The sequence below is a fragment of the Chionomys nivalis genome, chromosome 5, assembly GCF_950005125.1.
Source record: "Chionomys nivalis chromosome 5, mChiNiv1.1, whole genome shotgun sequence".
Classification (NCBI taxonomy): Eukaryota; Metazoa; Chordata; class Mammalia; order Rodentia; family Cricetidae; genus Chionomys; species Chionomys nivalis.
This window is the reverse complement of record NC_080090.1, coordinates 27654352-27677111: the sequence shown is the minus strand read 5'-3', so window position 1 is coordinate 27677111 and position 22760 is coordinate 27654352. Positions and strand designations below refer to the sequence as shown.

Sequence of the window (22760 nt, the reverse complement as noted above, 5' to 3'; positions counted from 1 at the left end):
CCGGGGACTTTGCTGGATGCGCGAACCCACCCTACCCTCCTCGCCCAGGCTTTAAGTATCCTTCCCCGGGCGTAGGAAGGAGACATCCCTAGGAGAGTCTACATCAGGGAGGTCGTCTCTGCAGAGGCCCCAGTGAGTGCAGTTTGGGATAGGTGAGCCAAGGGTCTGGCTCAGAAAGTTGGGGTTCAGGTTCCCAAACTGGTCGATAGCTTTGGAAGAACCAGTCAGGGGGCTGGCAGGCAACAGCGGCCGAGTGGACTTCGTTCAACAGATGCCTGGGGGATGGGGAGCCTTGAGGAGGGGGCCCAAGGAGGGAGCGTACCCCGCCTCCCGGCACCCCGGGCCCGTAGTACAGCTTTAAAATCCTGCGAAGTTTGTCATAGGACAGCCTCACCACGCATGCGCATAGGCAAAGTTGACTTTTTTCTCCCCCCCCCCCCACCCCCCTTTGCCTCTCCAGCCGGGTTTGGTTCTGCAACTTTAAAAAAGTATATATATATTTTTCGGCTGAGTACACCAGGGGAAAGAGAAGTCTGGAGAGAGGGAGAGCAAAAGTGAGGGAGCTGGCCGGGAGTGGGGGGACACGCAGTCCCCCGAGCTGGGCAGTCAGTCTGCGGGGCACCACATCGCATGGAAAGTTGCTGCAGGCTCAGAGGCGCCGCCTCCGCCGTCCGGAGTCCAGTTTGTGCGGCCGCTGCTTCTTGAGCTCCTTCCGCCGCCTCCTCCGGGCCCCACTACCGCCTCTCGGACCCCAGTCGCGACCGAGGAGGTGGGCAGCCTCGACCGCCATGGACCTCTGGAACTGAGTCGCCGCCGGCGAGCTCCTCGCCCGCCGTCCCCTTGCTCTTCTGGAAAGGCTGGGGTTGGAAAGAAGAAGGTTAACCCGAAGAAAGAAAGAAAGAAAGAAAGAAAGAAAGAAGGGGACCAAAAGGGGGAAGCCAACGTTCCTCACCGGCTAGCTGTCCATTAACGGCTCAAGCCACCACGCGGCGGAAAGTTCAGGGCGGACTTGCACCCATTTTACGCCCGGTTTGTGCCAGACCCTAAAATGAAAGGACAAAATTTGGCGCTGACTCTTGCAGCTCTGATGGCGACTTGTGCGATTTCCGCGGCATCTCCCGGAGAAAAAGCCTTGCGTGCCTGATTGTTCTGTGGCTCCAAAGCTGCTGCTGCTGCTGCGTGCGCGTGTGTGTGTGTGTGTGTGTGTATGTGTGTGTGTCTGTGTTTGCGCGCGTGTGCGCGTGTTTGTGTGTGTGTGTCTGTGTTTGGGTGTGTGTCTGTGTGTACATAGACGTCCACTAGCTAACTCAGCTGCAGGAACAGCCCCTGGAAGCAGACGTTTCGGCCACAGACCCAGAGAGGAGGAGCTGACGATCAGGAGGCGTGAGCCGCCAAGAGTCTGCAGAATTCGTGGTGTGAATGAACTGGGGGCACCTTGGGCACAGGGATCGCCCCCCCCCTTTCCCGCCTCGGGCCACAGTTGAGTAGTGGGGCATTTTTTTCACCCTCTTGTGAAGAATTTTTTTTATTATTTGTTGTAAAGTCTTTTGCACAATCACGCCCACATTTGGGGTTGGAAAGCCCTAATTACCGCCGTCGCTGATGGACGTTAGAGAGGGAGCGCCTAGCCCCGGAACAGTCGCCTGCGCGCCCTCGTCGGACCCGCGGCTCTTGCACCGTGTACCGGCTCGGCCCTGCGCTTGCTGCTGGCCCGCGCGCTGCGCCCCCTCGGTTCCCGGACACATCTCCAGGCTATACCAGCTCGGCAGCCGGAGCCCGGGCGCCAGTGCTGGCTTCTGCTTCGGGTCGCTGCGCCCACCCGACGCGCCCAGGAGGACTCCACAGCTCTGCTCTGGTTCGTCCCCCTAGGCTTAACCCGGAGTCTCCGCTTGGATTCCTAGGCCGCCTTCGCTCGGGTGGCGACTTCCTCCCCGCGCCCCCTCCCCCTCGCCATGAAGGTAAGTGTTTTGTGCGCACCGACGCTCGCTCCTTTTTTTTTTTTTGAAAGTTAACTGAACTCCATCCACTTATTCCTACCCCGTCCATTTCTCCGACCGCCTAGAGAAAGCTAAACCCCAACAACGTTGGCAGGGACTCCTGATTCTTCGTCCCTTGCCCTGGGGACACAGCCTCTGCGTCCTTGGAGACTTTTCGCACGGGCTATTCTTCAAACCTTTTCAACTATGGAGAAGAGCAAGGGCAGGAAAAACAGTAGGGGTCACAGACTGCGGTCCTTTTTATCCCTAGAACCTGGAGTGTAGTTTACTTAGTGTGTTTCAGCAACAGGATAATGATTCGATTCATCAAATATTTATCAAACGCTCACTTCACGGGCACGGGGAGACTGGCTGGAGAATTGAGGGGCAAGAGGACTCCTGGGTTAGGAGAAACGGTTTCGGGACTGGGGAAACCAGGGGCCACCAACCCCGGAGCAATGCATTTCCCACCCCTAACTTCCGTCCAGGGCCAGGTTCTGGGCTATCCAGGTCAAGTAACCCGAGCGTTCCAGGCCCCTGTGCCTTTAAGAGTGCCTGGCGGGGGGCCAGCGCGCACCCTGCGCGGGGAGCGGGGTCGCGTTATTAGCTTTATTAGCGGCCTCTGGGTGATCTCAGGCCCTTTACTGCGGCAGTGGGGGCGGGGAGTAGTGGTCCTAGTGGCTTTAATCCTGACTCCCGAGCGGAGTCAGCCCGGTGCTTTAGACTCCGGGGCTTCAGCGTTGCGAGAGCCGGCGGGCGGGCGGGGGCTAGTTTGTGAACTCGTGTTTGTTTTAATTGTCAGTTGTATGTTAAAGCCGAGTCACACACTTTGAGGGTCACCAAGAGTTCACTTTTACAAAAAAAAAAAAAAAAAAAAGTTAACGTTTCGTCTTGGAATATAACTAGCAATTTTCCAAACTTTTCCTCTGTCTGCCCTCCCATATCTCAATAACAAATTCCATTTATACTTCCTATCTCTCGTTTCCAGCTTTCTAGAGAATAAGATGAAAACTGGAAGGAAGATGCTTCCTAAAAGCAAGTGGCCTTCTTCCCTTAAAGAAAGGGCTTTAAACCCTGGTACTCCAAGGCCCCGTATTACCTCCGTGCCCTGTCCGAACCACTGTTACCGGTCGTACTTTAAAAGGACTACTCGCTCTTGGGGAAATAATCTGGGCCCTGTGGCGAGGTCGCAACTCCTTAGCCTTTGCCCTCCGGCTGATATTAGCACATCCGCCGCTGTCCTAGCCAGATTTGATTTGAAGACCGTTTCCCTCAAGGGAGATTTTTGGGGGTCAGTAGGAGGAGACAATTGAGTACACAACAACTGGGGAGTGATGGAAAGTGGAGTTATGGGTGGACACGTGGGGACCCTTGCTCTGCTTTAGAGGGGGGGCACAGGAGATCAGTTGTTCTAAAGTCTTGGACAAGCTGGCTTTAGTCTTCCTCTCTGTGGTTCGGCTCAAGATCTTCCGGAGGAGGCCCAGCCCAAGCCCCTGGTTTTTCCCTTAAGAACGTTCCTGTGCATTAAGGGGTGCGCTTTGAGCCCGCAAAAACTCGGAGCTTTAACCCGGCCTTTTCTAACCGACCGCACGGTGCCGGCTGCCCCCTGTTGGCCATCTGGAAGTAGGGCGCCTCCGAGTTCCATTCCTTCAGTTTGCATCCCTGGCGACCACTAGATCCCTCTCACCCACCATGACCCCTCTGAGATCTCCGCCAGGGGACAATTTGTGTTGCTTAGGGCTGCGAATAGGAAAGGGCCATAGGTGTAACCTAGCAAAAGGGCCTCAGGAAATTGTACGAAGGATTTCTACCCTTTCTGGTTACTGCAGAGGGATTGTCACAGTAAGAGGCCTCGGGTGTGGCCTTGGTCGGTTCAACAATTATTTCTGTGGTGCTTTCCCTCCCTCAGCCTGTTTCTTAGTCTATTAAAAAAACCTGTCTTTGTCTTTGTCTATAAACTTTGTCTATTTAAAAAAAATCCCTGTGAAGATTGGAGATTGAACTGATCTTTAGTTTCTCAATCTCATGCTCAACCTGAGTCAATACTCGGCTCAGGTTTGGACTGAGTCCTTGCTAAGTTAGGAGAGGTATTTGTGTATTGGTCCTGGAGAGTCCTGTGGTACATCGCTGAGGCTCAGGAAACGGAGGGGAATCAAGCTAGAGTAATCTTCTTCTGTATTATCACGGTTCCCGACCTTCTAGCCAGTCTTGGTGGCTTCGGAACTGTTCAAGTTTCCTTGTCCCATCTGCAGCTCCAGACAACCTCTGACTTAGAGCATTGCCTATTATTGCCTGCTGCACGTGTGCAAACACACACACACAGTGCCACGGTCACACATTCTCCGTGTGGGGCAGCTATAGCTCAGCTGGGCCCAGGCCGGAGAGGTGGGGAGCAATGTTTCCTTTGTCTAGCCCCCTTAAGTAGACCCCCTACTGGTCATTCTTCAGGGTCTTCTCTCTGGCTTCTCCTGAAGCCGAGGAACTAAATTTGTGTCTGCAAGTTTCTCCATCCCTCTTCTTGCGTCAGAGAAAGAGCAAACCGGGAAACACAGTTCATTTTCCACCTCTTCAAGAATGGAGATCTTCTGGGAGTTTCCCATCTTGCTTTTCGCCACCCGGAGCCTGGGTCACTCTCTTCCGCCTAGTTGGCATATCTCATCATTTCCACTCCCAGACGTGGGCCCTAAATGTAGAGTCTAGTAGAAGGCAATGACCAAACAGTGAGGTACGGGGGGTGGGGGGTGGCGAGACTCTGCCTAGCCTCTTTAGTGTTTGTCTTGAGGGACCGCCTGTCTCTGCACTTGATGACTGGATTTTTTTTTTTTTTTTTGCCCTTGTCCTGTATCTCTAGACCTTAACTAGTCTCTTTTTCCTTAACTTTCTTCTCCCTCTCCTGTCGGCACCTTTAGAATGGCACTACAGTCTGCACCTTTGATCTAATACACCCTGAAGGCTTTGGGGTTCGCTTATGGGGAAACAGCATCATCGAGATTCAGCTGTCCTGGCTCCGAGACCAGCGAACGCCTTTTCTTTACCTCACCCACCCCTTCGTTTAAAAGCCCGCAGCTTCCTCTGCACGCGCACAAGGATACCCCGGCTTCTCAGTCTGCTTTCCCGGGGGGCCCCTGTTGGAAAACATTTTGCTCATTCTCTGGATAACTCTGACCAGAACTTTTGTTTTAGCCCCGCTGCGGCAGTCTCACGAAAGTTCTCCTTTCACACCGTCTTCTTCGCTTCCGATCTCTGATAAACACACCCGGACGGATGTTTTACTCTCTAATGTGGAGGTGTTCATTAGTGAGTTCGCTGTGAGTTCCTTGAATCGCTCAAATTTGTGGGGCTGCGACAGTGGAGAGGGAAGAAAACCGAGGTGTTTCCAGGCAAGTGCAGGGGGTCCAAGGCAGAATCTGCTCTCGGGGCTCTCCTGTCGACCTCATCAGGACACCCCTACTCTGGAGCTGAGGAGACAGGAGTTGAGGAAACCGGGTGGCTCCACTCGCAGTTGGCGAGGGTTCTGGGAACTAGTGGATTTGCCCCGGGGGCGTCAGGCCGGGAGAGGGTTCGGTTTGTGTGGTTTCGGCTCTAACAAAGAGATTCCCTGTAATCCGCCGAATCTGTTATCAATTTCTCCTCCACCCGCGCCCCGCCCCGCGCGCCCCGCCCGCTGTAAAGCTCCAAAAGTGAGTGAGGCCTGCCGCGATCTGAGAGCTGGAGCCCTTCGGAACGTTTGTGTCTATGCACGCCTGTGTGTAAGTGTGCACGACCGTGTGTGTGTGTGTGTGTCTGTGTCTGTGTGTACGCGCACGCACACTCTTGAAAATGGTTTCAACCTCCTCTCTAGCCAGTGTAGCGGGGGCTGCGCGCAAAGACAGACCCCGAAGCCCACCCCTCCCCTGGAGGAAACTTGACACTTCAGGCGGGGGTAGGGAAGGAGACTGAACCTTCTCTCCAAGACTGGGGAAACTCCAGATTTCCATTCTCCAGGATGCGCCCCCTGCTTTGCGGTGCTTTGGGGACCACCGGGCCGCAGTTTGGAGCACTGGTTAGCCGGCGCTGGGAAGCACATAAGCATTTCCTCTACCAGGAGCCCGGAGGTGTCCAAGCCAAAGGGGTGGCCCACAAGGGAAAGCTACCGCGTGTTCCAGGGCTCTGTAGCGTTTCTACTGCCGACAGGGTCCCCTTCATCCGTTTTACGGAACTGACCTCGGCAGGGTCCTTCCATCGCCTGGAGAAGGTTCACCTTTCTTGCCTTTCCAAAGGAAGGGGCTCCTTCGGGGGCTGCGGGCATCGCAGAGTTACACTTATCAGAGATGTGAAAAGGGACGTTGGAAACCTGCTCCTCCTTCCCACACTCTCCTTTCTCCGCCGCCGCCTGCAGGTGGAAAAGTCACCAGTGGGAACAGCAACTGAACTTTCTGCCCCCCGAATATCTTCAGGAAGGGAACGTTCTCCGCCCGGCTTCTTGCACCCTGGAAGTCAGGGACACCGCTTATGCTTCGGAGCGTATGCATCTCTGGCTCCGCTTGGGGACCTGTCCCTTCGGCCGGTTTACCGAAGAGTCCGACTTGGGCCAGAGAGGCTAGACTGGAGGAAGGGTGGCAGTGTAACTTCAAGGCACAGGCTCACAGTGGTGCGATGGAAACGTGGGGGACAACTCCAAGAGAAACACCAGGCCCTCTGTGGTCTCCATCCCCCACCCCCAGCAGCTGCTTGACCTGGCGGCTAGAGGGAGAGGAAAACGTCAGAATAATGGGGTACGAGGAAAGGGACCGGCAGGGAAAAGAACCGAAGCCGGCCGGACCCGTCTTTTCACGGGAGACCTGTATTCCTCCTCTCCGACTGAGGGGAGGCCGCTGGCTGGCAGGAGGGGGCAGGCTTTCCGGTTTCCCTGGATGGGGGGGGGGGACGGACGGACGGACGGACCTCTCTTCCCATTCATTATTCCTTACCCCCAACCCCATCTACTTCCCGCCCCAAACTGGCTGAAGCAGATCCTAAAGGAAACCCAGGCTGCTCTTCCCCATCTGGAAATGGCTTTCCCAAAATCGGCCCGTAAACTGATTATGAAACATACGATGTTAATTCGGAGCTGCATTTCCCAGCTGGGCACTCGCGCGCGCGCTGGTCCCTGGGGCCTCGCCCCCACCCCCTGCCCTTCCCTCCCGCGTCCTGCCCCCACCCCCACCCCCGTGCCGGCCACCCCGCCTCCTCGGCAGCCTCCGGCAGTGCGCTCCACTCGCCTTCGCTCTCCTCTCGCCCATGGAATTAATTCTGGCTCCACTTGTTGCTTCTGCCCAGGTCTGGGAGAGGACGAGGGTGGCGGTGGGTTCCTGAGTGAATTCCCGAGGAGGGACCTAGCGCAGCGGGAGACTAGAGGGAGGCGTGGGGGGCGGTGTACGGGACTGGAAGTCGCAGGAAACCTGGCACCCAGGCTTTGACTCAAACAGCATTGAGACGTGTTTGTAATTGCTGGCGTGTCCCGCGCGCAGGATCCCGGCGAAATAAGATTTCCTGGTGAGGTTGCGTGGGTGGATTAATTTAGAAAAAGAAACTGCCTATATCTTGCCATCAGAAAACTTACGGAGAAGCGCAGTCAGTCAACAGTAAACTTAAGAGACCTCGGATGTTTCCGTTGTTTAACTTTGTATGCTTGAAAACTATCTGAAGGCAATAAACGTCTGCTCCTTTCTTCCCTCTCCAGAAGTCCATTGGAATATTAAGCCCAGGAGTGGCTTTGGGGACGGCTGGAGGTGCAATGTCTTCCAAGTTCTTCCTAATGGCTTTGGCCACATTTTTCTCCTTCGCCCAGGTTGTAATAGAAGCTAATTCTTGGTGGTAAGTTGATTCTGTGTGCCTACTCTTTCCGTTTTTAAACTGTAACAAACATTATGCTACAGCGTTGAACTTTGGAGACTGAGCATGGATACATTTATCTAATACAGATGCGTATATGTTCTGTGTGCCTTTTAAATATGAATTTTCTTGTAACCTGCTAATTTTACAAATCACATACTCAGTTCCCCGGGGGAAACCCGAATCTATAAATCTGAACTTTTTTCTATGAGGCCCTTGTTGAGCTGTGGGCTTCCAGTACCTCGTGTAATAAAAGGGAAATACACTTCTCTAATAATTGTAAGCGTATCTATAAAGCTGACTTTTTGCCACCTCTAGGTAAAATAAAAAGTAATTAGTTTCCCTTTTATTTTTCTGTCATTTGAAGTTATTAATCCCCAGTGTCAGAAGTAGAGTCCTAGAAGACAGCTAACCCCCAAGTAGAGACTTTTGCTCTTGAAATCTGATCAAAAGGCAATAAACTTGAAGTAGTCAAATGTCCCTTAAATGAGGGCTTCTCTGAATTGCAAACTACCCAGGGGATTGTATGTGACAGCTTTCTGGATATTTTCTCCCCAGAAAGCAGTAGCCTTTCTCTGACTGTGATCTCTGGACATTGGATTTTGTCTTAGATCCCTTCCCTTTTAATGTGTCTGAAAACACCCCTCTGTTCCTCCACTCATTGGAGGTATTGCTGTCTCTCTATTTTAATGTTCCTGTATTTTAAAGGCAGATCTGTGTACTGTGTGGGGACTGAGTCACTTTCTCTAAAGTCAGTGGCCGGTCTCTGACAACCACTTCCCCCCTTTTCTGGGTGACTCTTAGAAATATTGGTTCAAATATGTGGTGACCAGAAGTGAAGGCAGTCAAAATACCAATTGAGGGAGCCAGATGGCCGGGTGGGGACTACACAATACCTCTGTTTTCTTAGTACAGTTTTAACAGAGGAGTTTTATTAAGCCCTTCTCAGACTTTGTCGTGAGGACACACAGAGAAAAGGCATCTATATGCTTCAAGCCCTGTATTGCTGACATGCTCTCGGGGAGGTGGGGGGAGCTACCTCCAGAATTCACGTAAATCTTGAATGCACATCTCCCCCTCCCCTTTGCAGGTCTCTAGGTATGAATAACCCTGTTCAGATGTCGGAGGTATATATCATAGGTGCACAGCCTCTCTGCAGCCAGCTGGCGGGACTTTCTCAAGGACAGAAGAAACTCTGCCACTTGTATCAGGATCACATGCAGTACATTGGGGAAGGTGCGAAGACAGGCATCAAAGAATGCCAGTACCAGTTTCGGCATCGGAGATGGAACTGCAGCACAGTGGACAATACCTCTGTCTTTGGCAGGGTGATGCAAATAGGTAAGGAAGCACCTGAGATGCCACCGGCTTTGTCCTATGCCCTTTGAATGCTCACTGGGGTGTCCACTTTACAACTCGGTGATGACTTGAAGATTGTTGTCATTATCCAGAACAGTATTAATTCTGATCCCACCTTTGACCATTAGTTTCTAAACTTCTTGAAACAATTCAGGAGGGGAATGCCACAGATACCACCATTCCCTGCAACACTTCTTCTTCTTCTTCTTCTTCTTCTTCTTCTTCTTCTTCTTCTTCTTCTTCTTCTTCTTCTTCTTCTTCTTCTTCTTCTTCTTCCTACTCCTACTCCTTCTCATTTTATTTAAAGTAGAAGAGCAGGAGTCTTGATTTGAACTATCGAAAGTAGATGGGGGAAGCCAAGCCATTGAAATCCTTTTAAATTCAAAGGCACTTGGGATGGTTAGAAGTGGCTGAAGCCCAATCCAATGCCCCTAAGTTGTCATTTTTTCAGAACGCTGGCAATGCCGGCAGTAAGGTTTTAATTTTCCTAATATAGACATTTCCTGAGGCTACGGAGATATATAAAGTTAAAAGCTTTATTTTTAGTCCCAAAAAGAATTTTAATAAGAAGTGATACAATTTATGTGCGCGATTTTCGACTATCGGCAGAAAAGTGCACACTTGTGCTTTCAATACAGAAACTTTGAAATAGCAAAGTTTTGCTTACAGCTTGAGTTTTAATGTTAAATATGGTATTGAATTTGTTGATCCATTCAGGGAGGAGACAACATTTAAATATGACCAAGAGGAAAAAAAACCTCAGTTTGTCTGTGGTTTTCTGCAATAATCTAGAATCCTACTTGACAGATGGGCTCTGTGTGTTTCTAGTGCGAATATCGTGGGTCTCTTTAGTTTTATGCAAACAAGCCCTTATAATTAATATGACTGCATTGACTCCAAAAGTAAGAAGCAATTTATCAAGGCACTTAACTGTTTATATTGACCGGAGATAAAAAGTTGGCTTAATATCCATCACAGATGGATAAAATACTTTTGAAAGAAAACTCTGAAAAATGCTTTCATTGAGAACAAAAAAGAGTTGTCAGTGGATGCCTGAGCCAAGGGGCTTCATAAACGAACACAGGTTTGGAAGCCACTCCTCAGTCTAGTGGGAGAACAGCCTGTAGCCCCAGCCTGCAGGGTTCATGGGGCTTTGTCCTTTCTGTCAATGATTAAAATGTGCTATGTATATCCTGGGGTTCGACTGGAGTAGCTAAGCCTGGGGGAACTAAGAATGGTCCCTGGACATAGGCTGTCTTAAGGTAGACACATGGGACTCTAGTGGAGACATTTCTGCCTTCTCATACTGTAAGAAAGGAGCTAAATCCTCCTTCTAAACCCTCTCACAATGTCAAGTTTCAGCGTTCCCTCTTGTATGCAGGGTGATAGCCTTTTAAAGCCTGGGAACGCTGCTTTCTCACAGGGACAGTGACTAGAAAAAGCCAGAGGAAGAGGGCAGTTGGAAGTACTCTACTGTGCACTCACTTGCATTCAGATTTGATTTAACACCCCCTCCTCATCCTCAACATGGCCTGCTCTGGTCCACAGCATACTGAATAAATTCTGATTTGATGAATTAATCTCATTACTAATGGAGATTCATTTTAAATGTGACCCAAGATTCAAAGTGCTTGTCTCCTCAAGGCCTGATACTTCAAATACCTGCATTTAATTGTCCCTTGCTAGTGTCCTTTTTGGTCCTTGCCTTGTGGCACTCAGTGGTGGGGACTGGATGGTGGGGACTGGGTGGCGGGACGTGTATGAGTCCTATCCTCTCATAGCCTGGCCAGGAGGAAGCAGCTGGTGCTATGGGTAGGTCATCTGATGCCCCAGGAAGCACAGACTGTATCCTTGCTGGCCCAAGGTCCCCTAGGATCTGGTTGTCCTAGAGAAGAAAGCCACCTGGAAGATTAGGTGGGACTTTTTTTTTTTTCTTAACTCTCTGAAACCAGAGAAGGAGAGCAGGAAAATTAGAATGGATTTTTCTCGATGAGAAGGGACAGGGACTGAACTCCAAGAACAGAAAATTGTCTTTACCTTCTTTTTCCTAACTCAGGCTTTGCTTGAAGTCAATGATCTTAGGGAAATTTCGCTGAAAATATCTTTGGTGCCCAAGGTGTGCCCATGTCACTCCCAAACCCCCAGTACACCAGGGACGTGGAAAAAGAGACTTGACTGTGAGAATGTGACCCTGTGAGAGGCCAGAGTCAGAGAAGCTCCTGCTACCACCTCTGACCCTTTTTTCAGCTCATTTTTCTAAGGTGCCACTTGCCCTGGAGGCCCTGCACACAGTCGCCTCCTGAAGGGCCAAGGCCTCATGTTGGAAACATTCTCATTTTTCATCGTGTTCTCCTTTCCTTCCAGCTTTTGTCTCTCGATTGTCTTTGTTTCTACACTGTGAAAAGATGTCAGGAAGGCACCATTTTTAAGGGGCGTAAGGATTCAAGTCAGAATAGATTTCATGCAGAGGGAGACCCAGTCAATGAGCCAACACGATGATGAGATAAATGCTCCGGCAGCAGCCAAACAGCACTGTTTAAACTGATGCTTCTGCACAGCCAACAGTTAGCGTAGAGAGTCCTACCAGGCTTTGTATTCTGGGTGAAAATGGAAATGCTTGAACTAGACCTATGAAAAAGAGTTTGGGTGGTTTGTGTTTTTAAAAGGGCTCTTTATGCCCTGCATGCTCCAGGACAATGCCTCACCCCTCAGGATCACTTTGTCTCCTCTTCCTCTCTCCACAACACTTTATTCCACAGTCCTGCCCAGGCCATAGCATTTTCTTTATTATCAGTGTTAATCTTTCAATTACTCCAATCTATCCACCCTCCTCATTTATTTCCACTGCCCCATGGACTCTGCTGTCTAATTTGAACTAGACAGATAGAAAGCCCCACTGGAACTTTCTGCAAGGATCCTCCTGCCAACCACCAACACACTCCTGAAGTTATTTATTTTTTAAGTATGCGAGGGGAGAGTCTGTGTGAGTCAAAGCCATGGTCCTTCCCAGGGGTCACAAATGGCCCCAGTGAGCTGTGGGCAGAGCTTCTCCAGGGAGAGGGTAACCAGGACAACAGCACCATTGCTCTTGGACAGACCTCCTTGGGGGTGGCTGGGTCCTGCTGAGATTTGTTGTCTTTGTGCTACCCCTACTCCAGAAAGATGCCAGCAAGATTTCTCACTGTACGAAAACCCAATCTGGTACATGGGCTTTGAGCATCAGAAGAGACCTTTATTTCATGGGCATCGATTTCAATACCCTTATTTTACAGTTGATTTTGAAAGGAAGGCCCCATCTTTGCTTCATTCAGGAGGCAGAACGTTCATCCTTTCCCTCTCACGGTGCAGTTGTTTATCAAGTTGCTTCTTGTTACATGAAATACAGAGAAATTTCTCGGTATGCAAGTCAAACTTAAGCTAGTCTCTGCTAATGGGGCTCCTGTGAGTGTTTTCTGGGGAGGGAAGAACTCTTTCTGTTCCCCACTTTCATTTTCCACAAGTCTGTTTGCTCTGAGGCAAAGGCTATGCATGGGGCTATAGGGCAGGAGAGTTGGGGACAGTGGGGTGAAGTGTACCAAGGTCAACCAGGAGGCTGTTTCAACCACCCATTCTCAAATGAGAGATTTTAGGGCAGGGTTAGAACCCTTGTAGGGGTGACAGAGTAGAGAGCCTAAAAGGTGGTGCAGGGGAGGAGAGGTTGTAGCTACCCAGGGAGGAGGGTGCCAGGTGAAAAGTATCTGTGGCCCCCAGGCAATGTCTGGCGGAGGATGGGAACCTGAGATTCCTAGAAGCTTCTGAGCCTAGCAAATTCTGTTCTGTTCAAGATGAAAATAATATCAGCATTAGAACAAGGATAAGGGAGTCTGGTCCGGTTCTGAGCTTTCTTTTAGTGGCTTCTTTCGTGTGCATTTTGGGAAATAAGGCGTATTGAATATCTTAAAAAGTGTTTAGTGAAAAATCAATCCAGCAGTGCTGAAGTCCTGACTAGGCTCTGAAATATCCCAGTAGATGCAGGTATTTCTGTCTCCTTTGTTAGGTGGTGCTTCTGTGTGACCTGATCCATTCTTCTGAGTTTGCCTCAAGGTGGGCCCAGGGCCTGCGTGTGTGTTTCAGGGTGGGGTCCAGCGTAGGGCGTCAGCTTGAGGTTTATCTCTGCCTGTTTGCTCCAGTAGCAGCTGAGAGGCATATTGGGATGCGCTCTCTTTTACCAAATAATCCCAGTTTGCTGTGTGTTGGAGGTTCCTCTTCTCTCTTTCATGGGCTGTTATGGGGGAGAGGGGTTTCTGCCTTCAGTGGTCCTGAGAATTGCTTGCTCCTGTGTTTTGACAAGTGGTTTGCCACAGCCTCCACAATTGGGTTCAAGGCCTTGTGTGCTGGAGCATCCATCTCCTCAAGAATTGGTGTGTGTTGGGCTCTCTGTCTTCTCCAGCTGCTGCATAGGCCAGCGTGATGAAAGTCTTCTTAGTACCGCCTCCCCCCCCACACACACCCGCGAGCGCGTGCGCGCGCACCCCCCTCCCCCAAAATCTAGGCCTCTGCATGGGGCAGGCAATCTGGTGACCCCTAATCCTCTCCCGCAGGCAGCCGAGAGACCGCCTTTACGTATGCGGTGAGCGCAGCTGGGGTGGTGAATGCCATGAGCCGAGCATGCCGCGAGGGCGAGCTGTCCACCTGTGGCTGCAGTCGTGCTGCGCGCCCTAAGGACCTGCCTCGGGACTGGCTGTGGGGCGGCTGTGGAGACAACATCGACTATGGCTACCGCTTCGCCAAGGAATTTGTGGACGCACGAGAACGGGAGCGAATCCATGCCAAGGGCTCCTATGAGAGCGCGCGCATCCTCATGAACCTGCACAACAATGAAGCAGGCCGCAGGGTGAGTTCTTTAGTCTCCCTGCCACCCCTCCTCCCTGCAGCTGCACAGGAGCTGGGTTCTCTCTCCTGGCACCATCACTCAACTCAGGTTTCTGGGAGACACCCATACCTTGGATCTCTGTGCAGGCTTGGTTTCCTCTATCTTCCCCTGCACCCCTGTCCTCTCAGCCTCTTTATTTTTCCTTAAGTCACTTCCCTCATGGGGCCCCTTTGGAGAGAGGTGAACATTCCAGAAAGGCCTCCCCCTCCAGGGACCTGAGTGGTACCATTAATGGGTCCTGAGTCCAGGAGCTCCAGCTGTGCACTGAGAAGTATGTTGTGTTTCTTTGTAACTGGTCCCCACCTATGGTTATTAGAGCTCTCCACTCGTGGCCGGGTTTCAGTTAGGGAGAGCATTAGGTGCTCTGCTGATGAAGACCTTACCTAGCTTTGGACCCTCCTTTCTTTCTCCCCATCTGCCTTGTGAATACAGAAGACCTGATGGGCTCAGAGTTTTCCCAAAGGGCTTTTGTTAGGGAGAAGTCAGAAGTTTTAGCAGTGTGGCATTGCTTCAGTCTGAGTCCAAGGTGGCTCTTGAGATCAAGACACAGAAAATCTGTCCCCAGCCTTCCTGAGCCTCTTGTTCCCGCTCTTTCCTTATCCTGCTGGAGATATGAAAACTACTCCAGGATGTTTTTTAAAAGCCCCCTCCCCTTTTTCCCCCTGTGGTTAAACACATGGCACTTTATGACCGCTTTAAAATGAAGGGGTGAAAATGTTTCTTAACTTTGGCAGCATTGAAAACCAGGACCATTATTATTATTATTTTTTTTCTCACAGAATCCAAGGTAGGTGCCAGGAACTTTCTGGTCACAGATTTCACTCTTCTATATTTTGGGGTGAGGAAAGAGGAAGATAATCACAGTGTAGACCTGAGGACTGGAAGGAGATTTAGAACGCTCTGGTGCCACAGCCTCATCTCACAGACTGGGAAACTGAGGTCAAGGGGAACTCTTAGCGGCCATGTAAGACAGTCAGTGGATCTGTGTTATAATTCTCCGATAACTTGCCATAATCAGAGTTTAGGGCCAAGAGCTGCACTGTGGTACTAGAGATGCTGGTGTTAAATCAAGTCTGTGTCTCTTGGTTTCTAGACTTTAGTTTCCACATTTCCACACCTTTCCATGGCCATGGCAATGGCTCCCACTCAGAGTCACTGTGAAGATGAAGTGAGGTCAGGTGTTAGGATATACCATGGGAAATCTGGCCCACAACGATGTTGCCTTTGGTTCCTTCTCAGGTTTTAGCTTAGTGTCAGTCAGTAGTCAGTGCTTGACAAATGATAAGTTAATTATTAAACATTACAGAATAAGAGGACATAGAGAAGTCAAAGATTGTGTAGATAATTCCAGCTAACTTCCTCTCAAATTGGAGGGTAAATAGTTGAGGGTGACAGGAAAGGACTAAGTGCAATGTGATTTTGTTTATGCTTCCCCGAGGGGGCGTGTGCTTGCTGCCCTTGCTCAGGTGTTCCACCTCAGGGACTGGTTCTCTCTCTAGGTTGTGGTTGTCATGGGTCCACATGTCATTGCAGGGGAGGGGTCCATTCCCGGGGTGCCACCCTCCTGACATCATTCCCCTCTGTAGGATCTGACTGGTGCATCCAACCAGAAATGTTCCAGGCTATCTCTGGGATGTCCTTATCACTTCTTTCCTAGAAAGAACTCTTGCAGGGCTTGGCCACTGACAGAAGAGGGTCAGGCATTTCCAAGTGGCGAGAGGGACCCCTGGAGAAGTCGAGAAGTGGCTTTGCTGCTTTTGTTGTCCTCGATATTGATACTTTGATATTGTCATATTTTGATGTGTGACATTTATTTGGTTGCACTCTATCATGGAACTGACGAGCTAAAGGAAGGATTTTGGTCAGTGAGGTGACACAGGAACCAGCTCTTCTCTAAGTTAGGGGTTGGGACCTTTGAAAGTTGTATACTATGCCAGGAAACTATATTGAAATTTCTTTAGATCATTAGCTTTTGGTTTTCCTTAAAAGGGAGCAAAGAGTAAATATATTTACAAAACCTTCCTCAGACTGAAAGTCTTTATGGCATGAGAATGTACTGGGGCTCCTTTTCAAAGAAAGCCCTTGTGAGTCCTTAGAGGAGGAAGGTGGTCGTTTGAGCAGAAATGACTGGGTACTGGACAGGCCCTGGCTAGCACTGCCACACCATGGTGCCTTTGGAAGGTTGCTGGCATGAGGAAATGTGGGCAGTCGGGACTATAAATAGGCAGCCACCACCTCCCAGACTGCTGGGCATAGTGCTGTGGGGGCAGACCTATGAGTACTGCTCCTGCCCGAGGTGACTGGGCAAAAACCCAGGGCCCCATCACCTTGGTGAAAGACCAGGTTTACTGAGTGGGTTTGGAGTGCCAAATGCTCCCTTGCCTTCCTCATCTTTATCCTCCCAACTGTGTAGGAAGTTGGTACCATCCACAGGTGGCAAACAGACTTAGAAAGGAAGAGCTAGTTGCCTAAGTTCAAGGGCAAAATCAGACATCCTACATCCGTGACTGCAAAGTGGTCCTTGAGACCTGGGATGGGACAGGACAGAGTAGGGGCTATGAAGTGGATGGAATGAGCATAACTGAGACCCAGACCAAGTTCCCCTACACCCTGGTGTGTTACCTGCGTGAGCCACCTGCTCGCCATGTCACCGTGCTATCATGTTTCTGGACATGCTACAAAGCTGCGAGTCTGAGTGGATGAGATCTTAGGTGTCAGGACTGCTCCGACGTTAGAAGGACACAGTAATATGGGAGGATGGGGGAAGATTGGAACACTGAGCCCTATAGGAATGGATCCAAGTCATTGTGGGAAGGCCTGCTGTCTGGATACAGATCTTAGCACTCTCTACTTTGCAGTGGCTGGGCAGGAACCCATTTCTCTAGTTCTCTATTCCCTTCTCTGTGAATGGAAGGAGAACAGCCCATCTTTCGGAAGCTTGGGTATAGGTCTGCATTCAGGGAAGACAGGCAAGAAATGGACTTCATGTGGTACTGGTGACATTTCCCTGCAAAAGTGGAGGCCACTGGAATATTGTGTTTTTTTTCTGTTCCCATTTGAATGCGGTGGTAGTAGGCAGAATGATGGAAGCTAAAGAGTTGTATGGTTTTCAAAGAAGGTAACAGTATTTCCCATGGTGGGGAATGAAGAAGTGAAACACAACTCTTGATTCATCCAAGAGACATGGCTGCTCCCTAGAAAGCTGAAGACAGCTTCGTTCACCATGCTCGTGCCCAAATCTCAGCTCCTCCAAGAATGTGCGCAGTAACCTTCTCCCTTTCCTCCTGCAGACAGTGTACAACCTGGCAGATGTAGCCTGCAAGTGCCATGGAGTGTCTGGCTCCTGTAGCCTCAAGACATGCTGGCTGCAGCTGGCGGACTTCCGAAAGGTGGGCGATGCCCTCAAGGAGAAGTATGACAGCGCTGCCGCCATGAGGCTCAACAGCCGGGGCAAGCTGGTCCAGGTCAACAGCCGCTTCAACTCCCCGACCACGCAGGACCTGGTCTATATCGACCCAAGCCCAGACTACTGTGTGCGCAATGAGAGCACAGGCTCGCTGGGCACACAAGGCCGCCTGTGCAACAAGACCTCAGAGGGCATGGACGGCTGCGAGCTCATGTGCTGCGGCCGTGGCTATGACCAGTTTAAGACAGTGCAGACTGAACGCTGCCATTGCAAGTTTCACTGGTGCTGCTATGTCAAGTGTAAGAAGTGCACGGAGATTGTGGATCAGTTCGTTTGCAAATAGTGGTGTGCCTGCCCATCACTCAGCCCATTCCCAGGACCCACTTATTTATAGAACGTACAGTGATTCTGGTTCTTTTTATTTTCCCCCAGGAATTGCAGCTGGAACCATATTTTTTCTGTTACCATCTAAGAACTCTGTGGTTTATTATTAATATTGTAATTAATATTTGGCTATAGCGGGGGGGGAAACCAAGAAAAATATTTATTTTATGAATCTTTGCAAAGTTAGTACAAAATTTCTCTCTTCTGATGCTACAGGATAAAGGGGAAATAACACATATTTTGACTTAGCTGCATGGTTGGGGTTCACATCTAGAAGGTATAGGAACTATTTTCTTCTCAAATATGGAGTCCTATGGAATGGTTGATACCCTAGTGAAAGAGGTTGGTGCAGACCCATGAATGACTCAGTTCCTATAGTCAAAATGAATTGCAGATGCTCTGCTACAAGACAAAAGAGCTTAAACCTAGATATAGTAAATACATACACACAGAATATATATATGCCAAAAATACAGACTATGAGACATTCCCCATTCCAGAGATTAGCAGCCTGCTTTTTGTATTTTCAGAATGATCTCTTAGAATGTAAGAGCGAGAATTTCCTGTCTTCCTAAATAGGCATATCATGTTTGTTACTATAGCCCAGCTACAGATACTCCATTCACGGATATGCCTTTTTCTAACTTCATGAAACTTGGGGAGCTGGTAGGCTGCAGGGGCAGGATGTCCCCAGAAATTAGAAAACTTGAAATTTCCTACGTGGAGGCCACATCTAATTCTAAATACTGGACTTTATGTCTGGGAAGAGATTTTGACTCAAAAACTATCTCAATTTGGAAGCTATCTTACTGTCTGAAAAATGAAAATTACCCATGAAATCCATTTGCAGACCCTGTACCCAGACGACAAGGAAATCACATGTAGTTGAGCACTGCAGAAGGACAGAATACCTCTTCGAGGAGAAACTGGCAGCCACCTTCCAAGCTCTCTCTAGACTCTGTGCCTTTATGGGATGGGATGCTGGCCATGCTTGAAATGGTCACTCCCGTGGATGCTCATGGCTCGCTGGGCAGGAAATGCCCGTGAGGAGTTATGCTCAAAACAGCTACTTGGGGATTCCATCTTTCTCTGATAGCTTTTCTTTGGAGTACAGTAACTTCCTGGGTTTTGCTGATATTACTCGGCCCAAGGAGTCCACAGAGCTGTTGCAGCCGTTATAATCCTGTGTTTAGACTGTCCATTTGTGCTTTTCCTATTATCCTGCAGGCAGACGCCAAAACTGTTCCTAGTATACTTGAACAGTTGCATTTATAAGGGGGGAGGGAGTGGTTTAATGGTGCCTGATATCTCAGTCTTTTGTACATAACATATATATAAATATACATATATAAATATAGATATAATTATATCTCAGTGCAGTCCGTGGTTTAGATTTACAGTTTGCTCTGGGCTTGCACTCTGCCTGGAGTATTGTCCTTCATTGAAGTCCAACTGGGACTTCTTTTTTCCAAAATTTTGAGTCTTGACATTGGCACGTGACTCTCTGGGATCCTACCACGAACACCAGGAAGCAAGCTAGACTCTGAAGAAGCCTTCAGGGCTGGTGTCCTGAAATATATGTTGGTTAGAAGGTGGCCCTTCTCCTTCCTGCCCACCCTTAGTTCTCCACCCTCTCTTTGGTATCCTGGGCTGGCAGGGCATTGCTGGCTTGTCACAGCTTTGGACCTTGAGAGGTACTCAGCCCAGGAGCACCAACCTGGTCTCAATTTGCTTAGCTCATTTCTCAGTGAGGACTTGCGCTTGTCCTGTCTAACAGGATTGACCTGAGTCCCTGAAGCAAATCAGCTCACCGCATAGTTAAACAATGTTTTAAAATAAGGGCACCTCTATTTCCAAAGTGGCATCTGCTGTGTTGTTGTAGGACCTGATACTGTTCTTCAAGGTATAAAAAGATGTATGTCTTCCCTTCGTCGGCTTGGTGGCCTTCCGGTCGCCTCAGATCCGTGGCTCTTAACTTATTGCCCCCAAATATTCATTTCCCCTCAGCCACAGTGAATCGCAAACAAAAGATCTTGAAATGAAAAAGCACTAATTTAGTTTAAAATGTCACTTTTTTGGTTTTTATTCTACAAAAACCACGAAGTACGCTCTTTGTATTTGCTAACTAGATCATGTTCTCTTTAGTGACTCATGTTCATGAGCAGAGTGGAGTTTAACAATCCTAGCTTTTTAAAAAAAAACTATTTAATGTAAGATATTCTACGCGTCATTCAGATATTTTGTATATCCTCTATGGCCTTTATTCTGTACTTTTACTGTACATATTTCTGCCTTGTGTGATTTGTATATTTCACTGGTTTAAAGAAACATGGAAAGGCTTATGCCGATGGAAGATAGAATATAAAATAAAATGTTACTTGTATATTGGTAAGAGGTTTCAGTTGTCCTTTAGCTAATCCACGTGGAGAGCTGTTTTCAGGAGAAGCCACAGGGGTAGCTTCGGACTGCTATGTGTTCGAATACTAGAAGAGCGGACAAATTTACCAAAAGCAAACTATTTGGAAGCTTCAAAAGAGTTCTCTATATGCAACAGAACAAAAACGGAATTCTCTTTTCCTATATATGTTCCTTCAAAAAGAGAGAGAGGAGTCAAGCAGATGGCGTAAAGCTGGTCACAGAATTGCTCACATTCTTTCGGCATTATGCATGCGACTTAATTGTTTTAGAGTGCGTTGCTCTTGTAACATCCCAGAGATGAACCAAAGAAGCTCACGCTTTCATCCATGCCCGCCAGATTTTGAGCTCTCTCCCACACGTGTATGCATGTGTGTATGCATGCCTGTGTATATCACTGTGTTTACCACTGCAAATGTAAACACTATGCGAGTTTACCGTGGGCCGTGCAGGGCATCTCTGTTCTCCGTTTGAATGGGCGCCGTTTTTATGAAAAGAAAGCTGCAGTGAGCAGGAACTAAAGGTTCCTTGTGTGACGTGCAATTAATAAAAGGCCTCCAGCTTTCTGGAAATGAATCCCAGAATCTGTTCAGGCCTGTGCAGACTGATACATTAGCTAGCCTTTTGCCCTTCTCTTTTTCTTTCTGGATAACCTTGTAACATACTGAAACCTTTAAAGGAAACCAAGAATGCATTATTCCACCAAAAAGAAAAAAAAAGCAGTAGACCAACATATAGAGTGTTTAAAATAGCATTTCTGGGTAAATTCAAAGACTTGTGGTTCTAGGAGTCACATCTGTTTCCGTTTTTCTTCAGTTGTATATTGACCAGTGTTCTTTATTGCTAAAACATATACTCGATGTAGCAATGTCAGCATCTTTTTTCTTCCCATCCTGGAGAGCATTCAAAACCTTCCCAGTACAGGAACATCAATGAAACAATTACACACAGGCTGTAGCAAACAGAACTGTGTTTAACATGGTCAGTATTGGGCTCCAGGTCAAGGCTGTATTGTTCCGGTTCTGGTTCTTTGTGCTCTTGACCATCCTGGCTGCCTATGACAGCAGCTGCCTGCCCACATTCATTCTCAGAAGATTTTTCTCAATAGTGATTTCCAATGTGTTTTTCTGCACCATCATTCAAGCGGCTGGAACCTTCAGATAGGGGCCTGAGAGCAGGATGACACACCCTGGACAAGAACCGTATTAACTGACTAGAGCAACCATTAGCAAAAGCTACCTAGCAACACTGAAGTATAAGCAGGGAATGCGGATGGCAAAGTTGCTTGTGACTCCAAGTACATATTTCACGCCAGCAAGCATGGAGGCCCCGCTCCGAAGCACTGTGCTGTTACTGTAAAACATGCTTTAAAGTATTGATTTTCTGGAAAGGTCTTTTCTAGTCTTCACCTCTGGGTGAAGTAGAAAACAAGATGCCATGTTGTGAAAGGGAAGAGGATGATTATTTTTTTAATTGCAGAAATATTTAGAGACATAAGATTTAAAATTTATAGAAGGGATCTTTGAATTTGCCTGTTAACATGGACTTTACGCTTAAATTTGATGATTGGATGATGTTCTGTGTTGGAGAAACATCTTGTTAACCAACTTTAGAAAGAAAATGTAAAGAAAAGTTGGTGTGAGCCAATCTAGAAGGCTGAATAAAAGCTCTTACAATAGTGTTGCCAAACCAAGGAGGGACTTGCATCTTAGACCAGTTTTTATATGATTTTCAATTTGGCGGAGATAGAAAGGAGATAAAGATTATTTATTTTTGTTTGTATCATGTACTTTTCTATTAAAATCATTTTATGAAACCCAGTCCGCTCCTATGTGTGTATATTTAGCATCATTTCAGTCTGTTGTGGGCTTGGATACTGGTTTAGAACTTCGAGTAGTAAAAACCAAAACAAACAGCAACAATAAACAAGAACACTAATATCTCTGGCATGAGAGGTCTTTATGCTTGAACCTCGAGGATTTATTCTGTAGATTTATACTGGCCTTTTGCTGGCCTCCTGCTAATTGTCCTCTTATTTGTTCTCTGTGGACCCCTGTGAAACGATTCTCCCCTGGAGACATTTAGTATGGAGGGAAGGGATTGCCATACCGTTCTGGGGGGGGGGGGTATGAGCTGAAGAGAGAAGTAAAGGGTGTTTAAATGAGCACATGGGATCAACTGGAACGTTTTGCTGGTTGCTTATTTCACGACACAAAGGTTGTCATTAGTTTCTTAGCTAGGGGTTCCCCCAACCCATTACCACTGGAATTTCAGGCTCGGTGGCTCTCAGGACTGGATCTCCCCTGTGCAGGTTTATCAGTTCTGGCCTCCACTTACTCCATGTCCAAGGCTACCTCTCAGTGGCTGAAACGTCAGACAATGTCCTGGGGAAGAACACTCCCAGTGAGAAAACACGGCTTTAGGTGTGGGACTGGGGTTCTGAACACTTAGGGAA

At 48.6% G+C, this 22760-nt stretch overlaps 1 protein-coding gene across 3 annotated transcripts; it reads left to right on the top strand.

Annotated features, from left to right (window-relative positions):
• The first annotated feature begins 1317 nt into the window (after nt 1-1317).
• Nucleotides 1318-22057, top strand: Wnt5a (Wnt family member 5A). 3 transcript variants are annotated; one of them, XM_057770301.1, is made up of 5 exons: nt 1318-1958; nt 7678-7811; nt 8920-9170; nt 13769-14061; nt 17391-22057. In XM_057770301.1, the coding sequence occupies exons 1-5, from the start codon at nt 1953-1955 to the stop codon at nt 17847-17849; spliced, it is 1143 nt and encodes a 380-aa protein (XP_057626284.1). In that variant the 5' UTR covers nt 1318-1952; the 3' UTR covers nt 17850-22057. The 3 variants fall into 3 exon arrangements, with proteins under 3 accessions (XP_057626284.1, XP_057626283.1, XP_057626285.1); XM_057770300.1 differs by lacking the exon at nt 1318-1958 and adding an exon at nt 7201-7274; XM_057770302.1 differs by lacking the exon at nt 1318-1958 and adding an exon at nt 7291-7298.
• The last annotated feature ends 703 nt before the right edge of the window (nt 22058-22760 follow it).

Bases quoted from the DNA above. Each gene is read 5' to 3' on its own strand.
- Wnt5a (XM_057770300.1), top strand. From the start codon at position 7,236: ATGGAATTAATTCTGGCTCCACTTGTTGCTTCTGCCCAG. The intron at 7,275-7,677 runs GTCTGGGAGAGG...TTCCCTCTCCAG, and splicing joins CACTTGTTGCTTCTGCCCAG to AAGTCCATTGGAATATTAAG. The intron at 7,812-8,919 runs GTAAGTTGATTC...TCCCCTTTGCAG, and splicing joins ATAGAAGCTAATTCTTGGTG to GTCTCTAGGTATGAATAACC.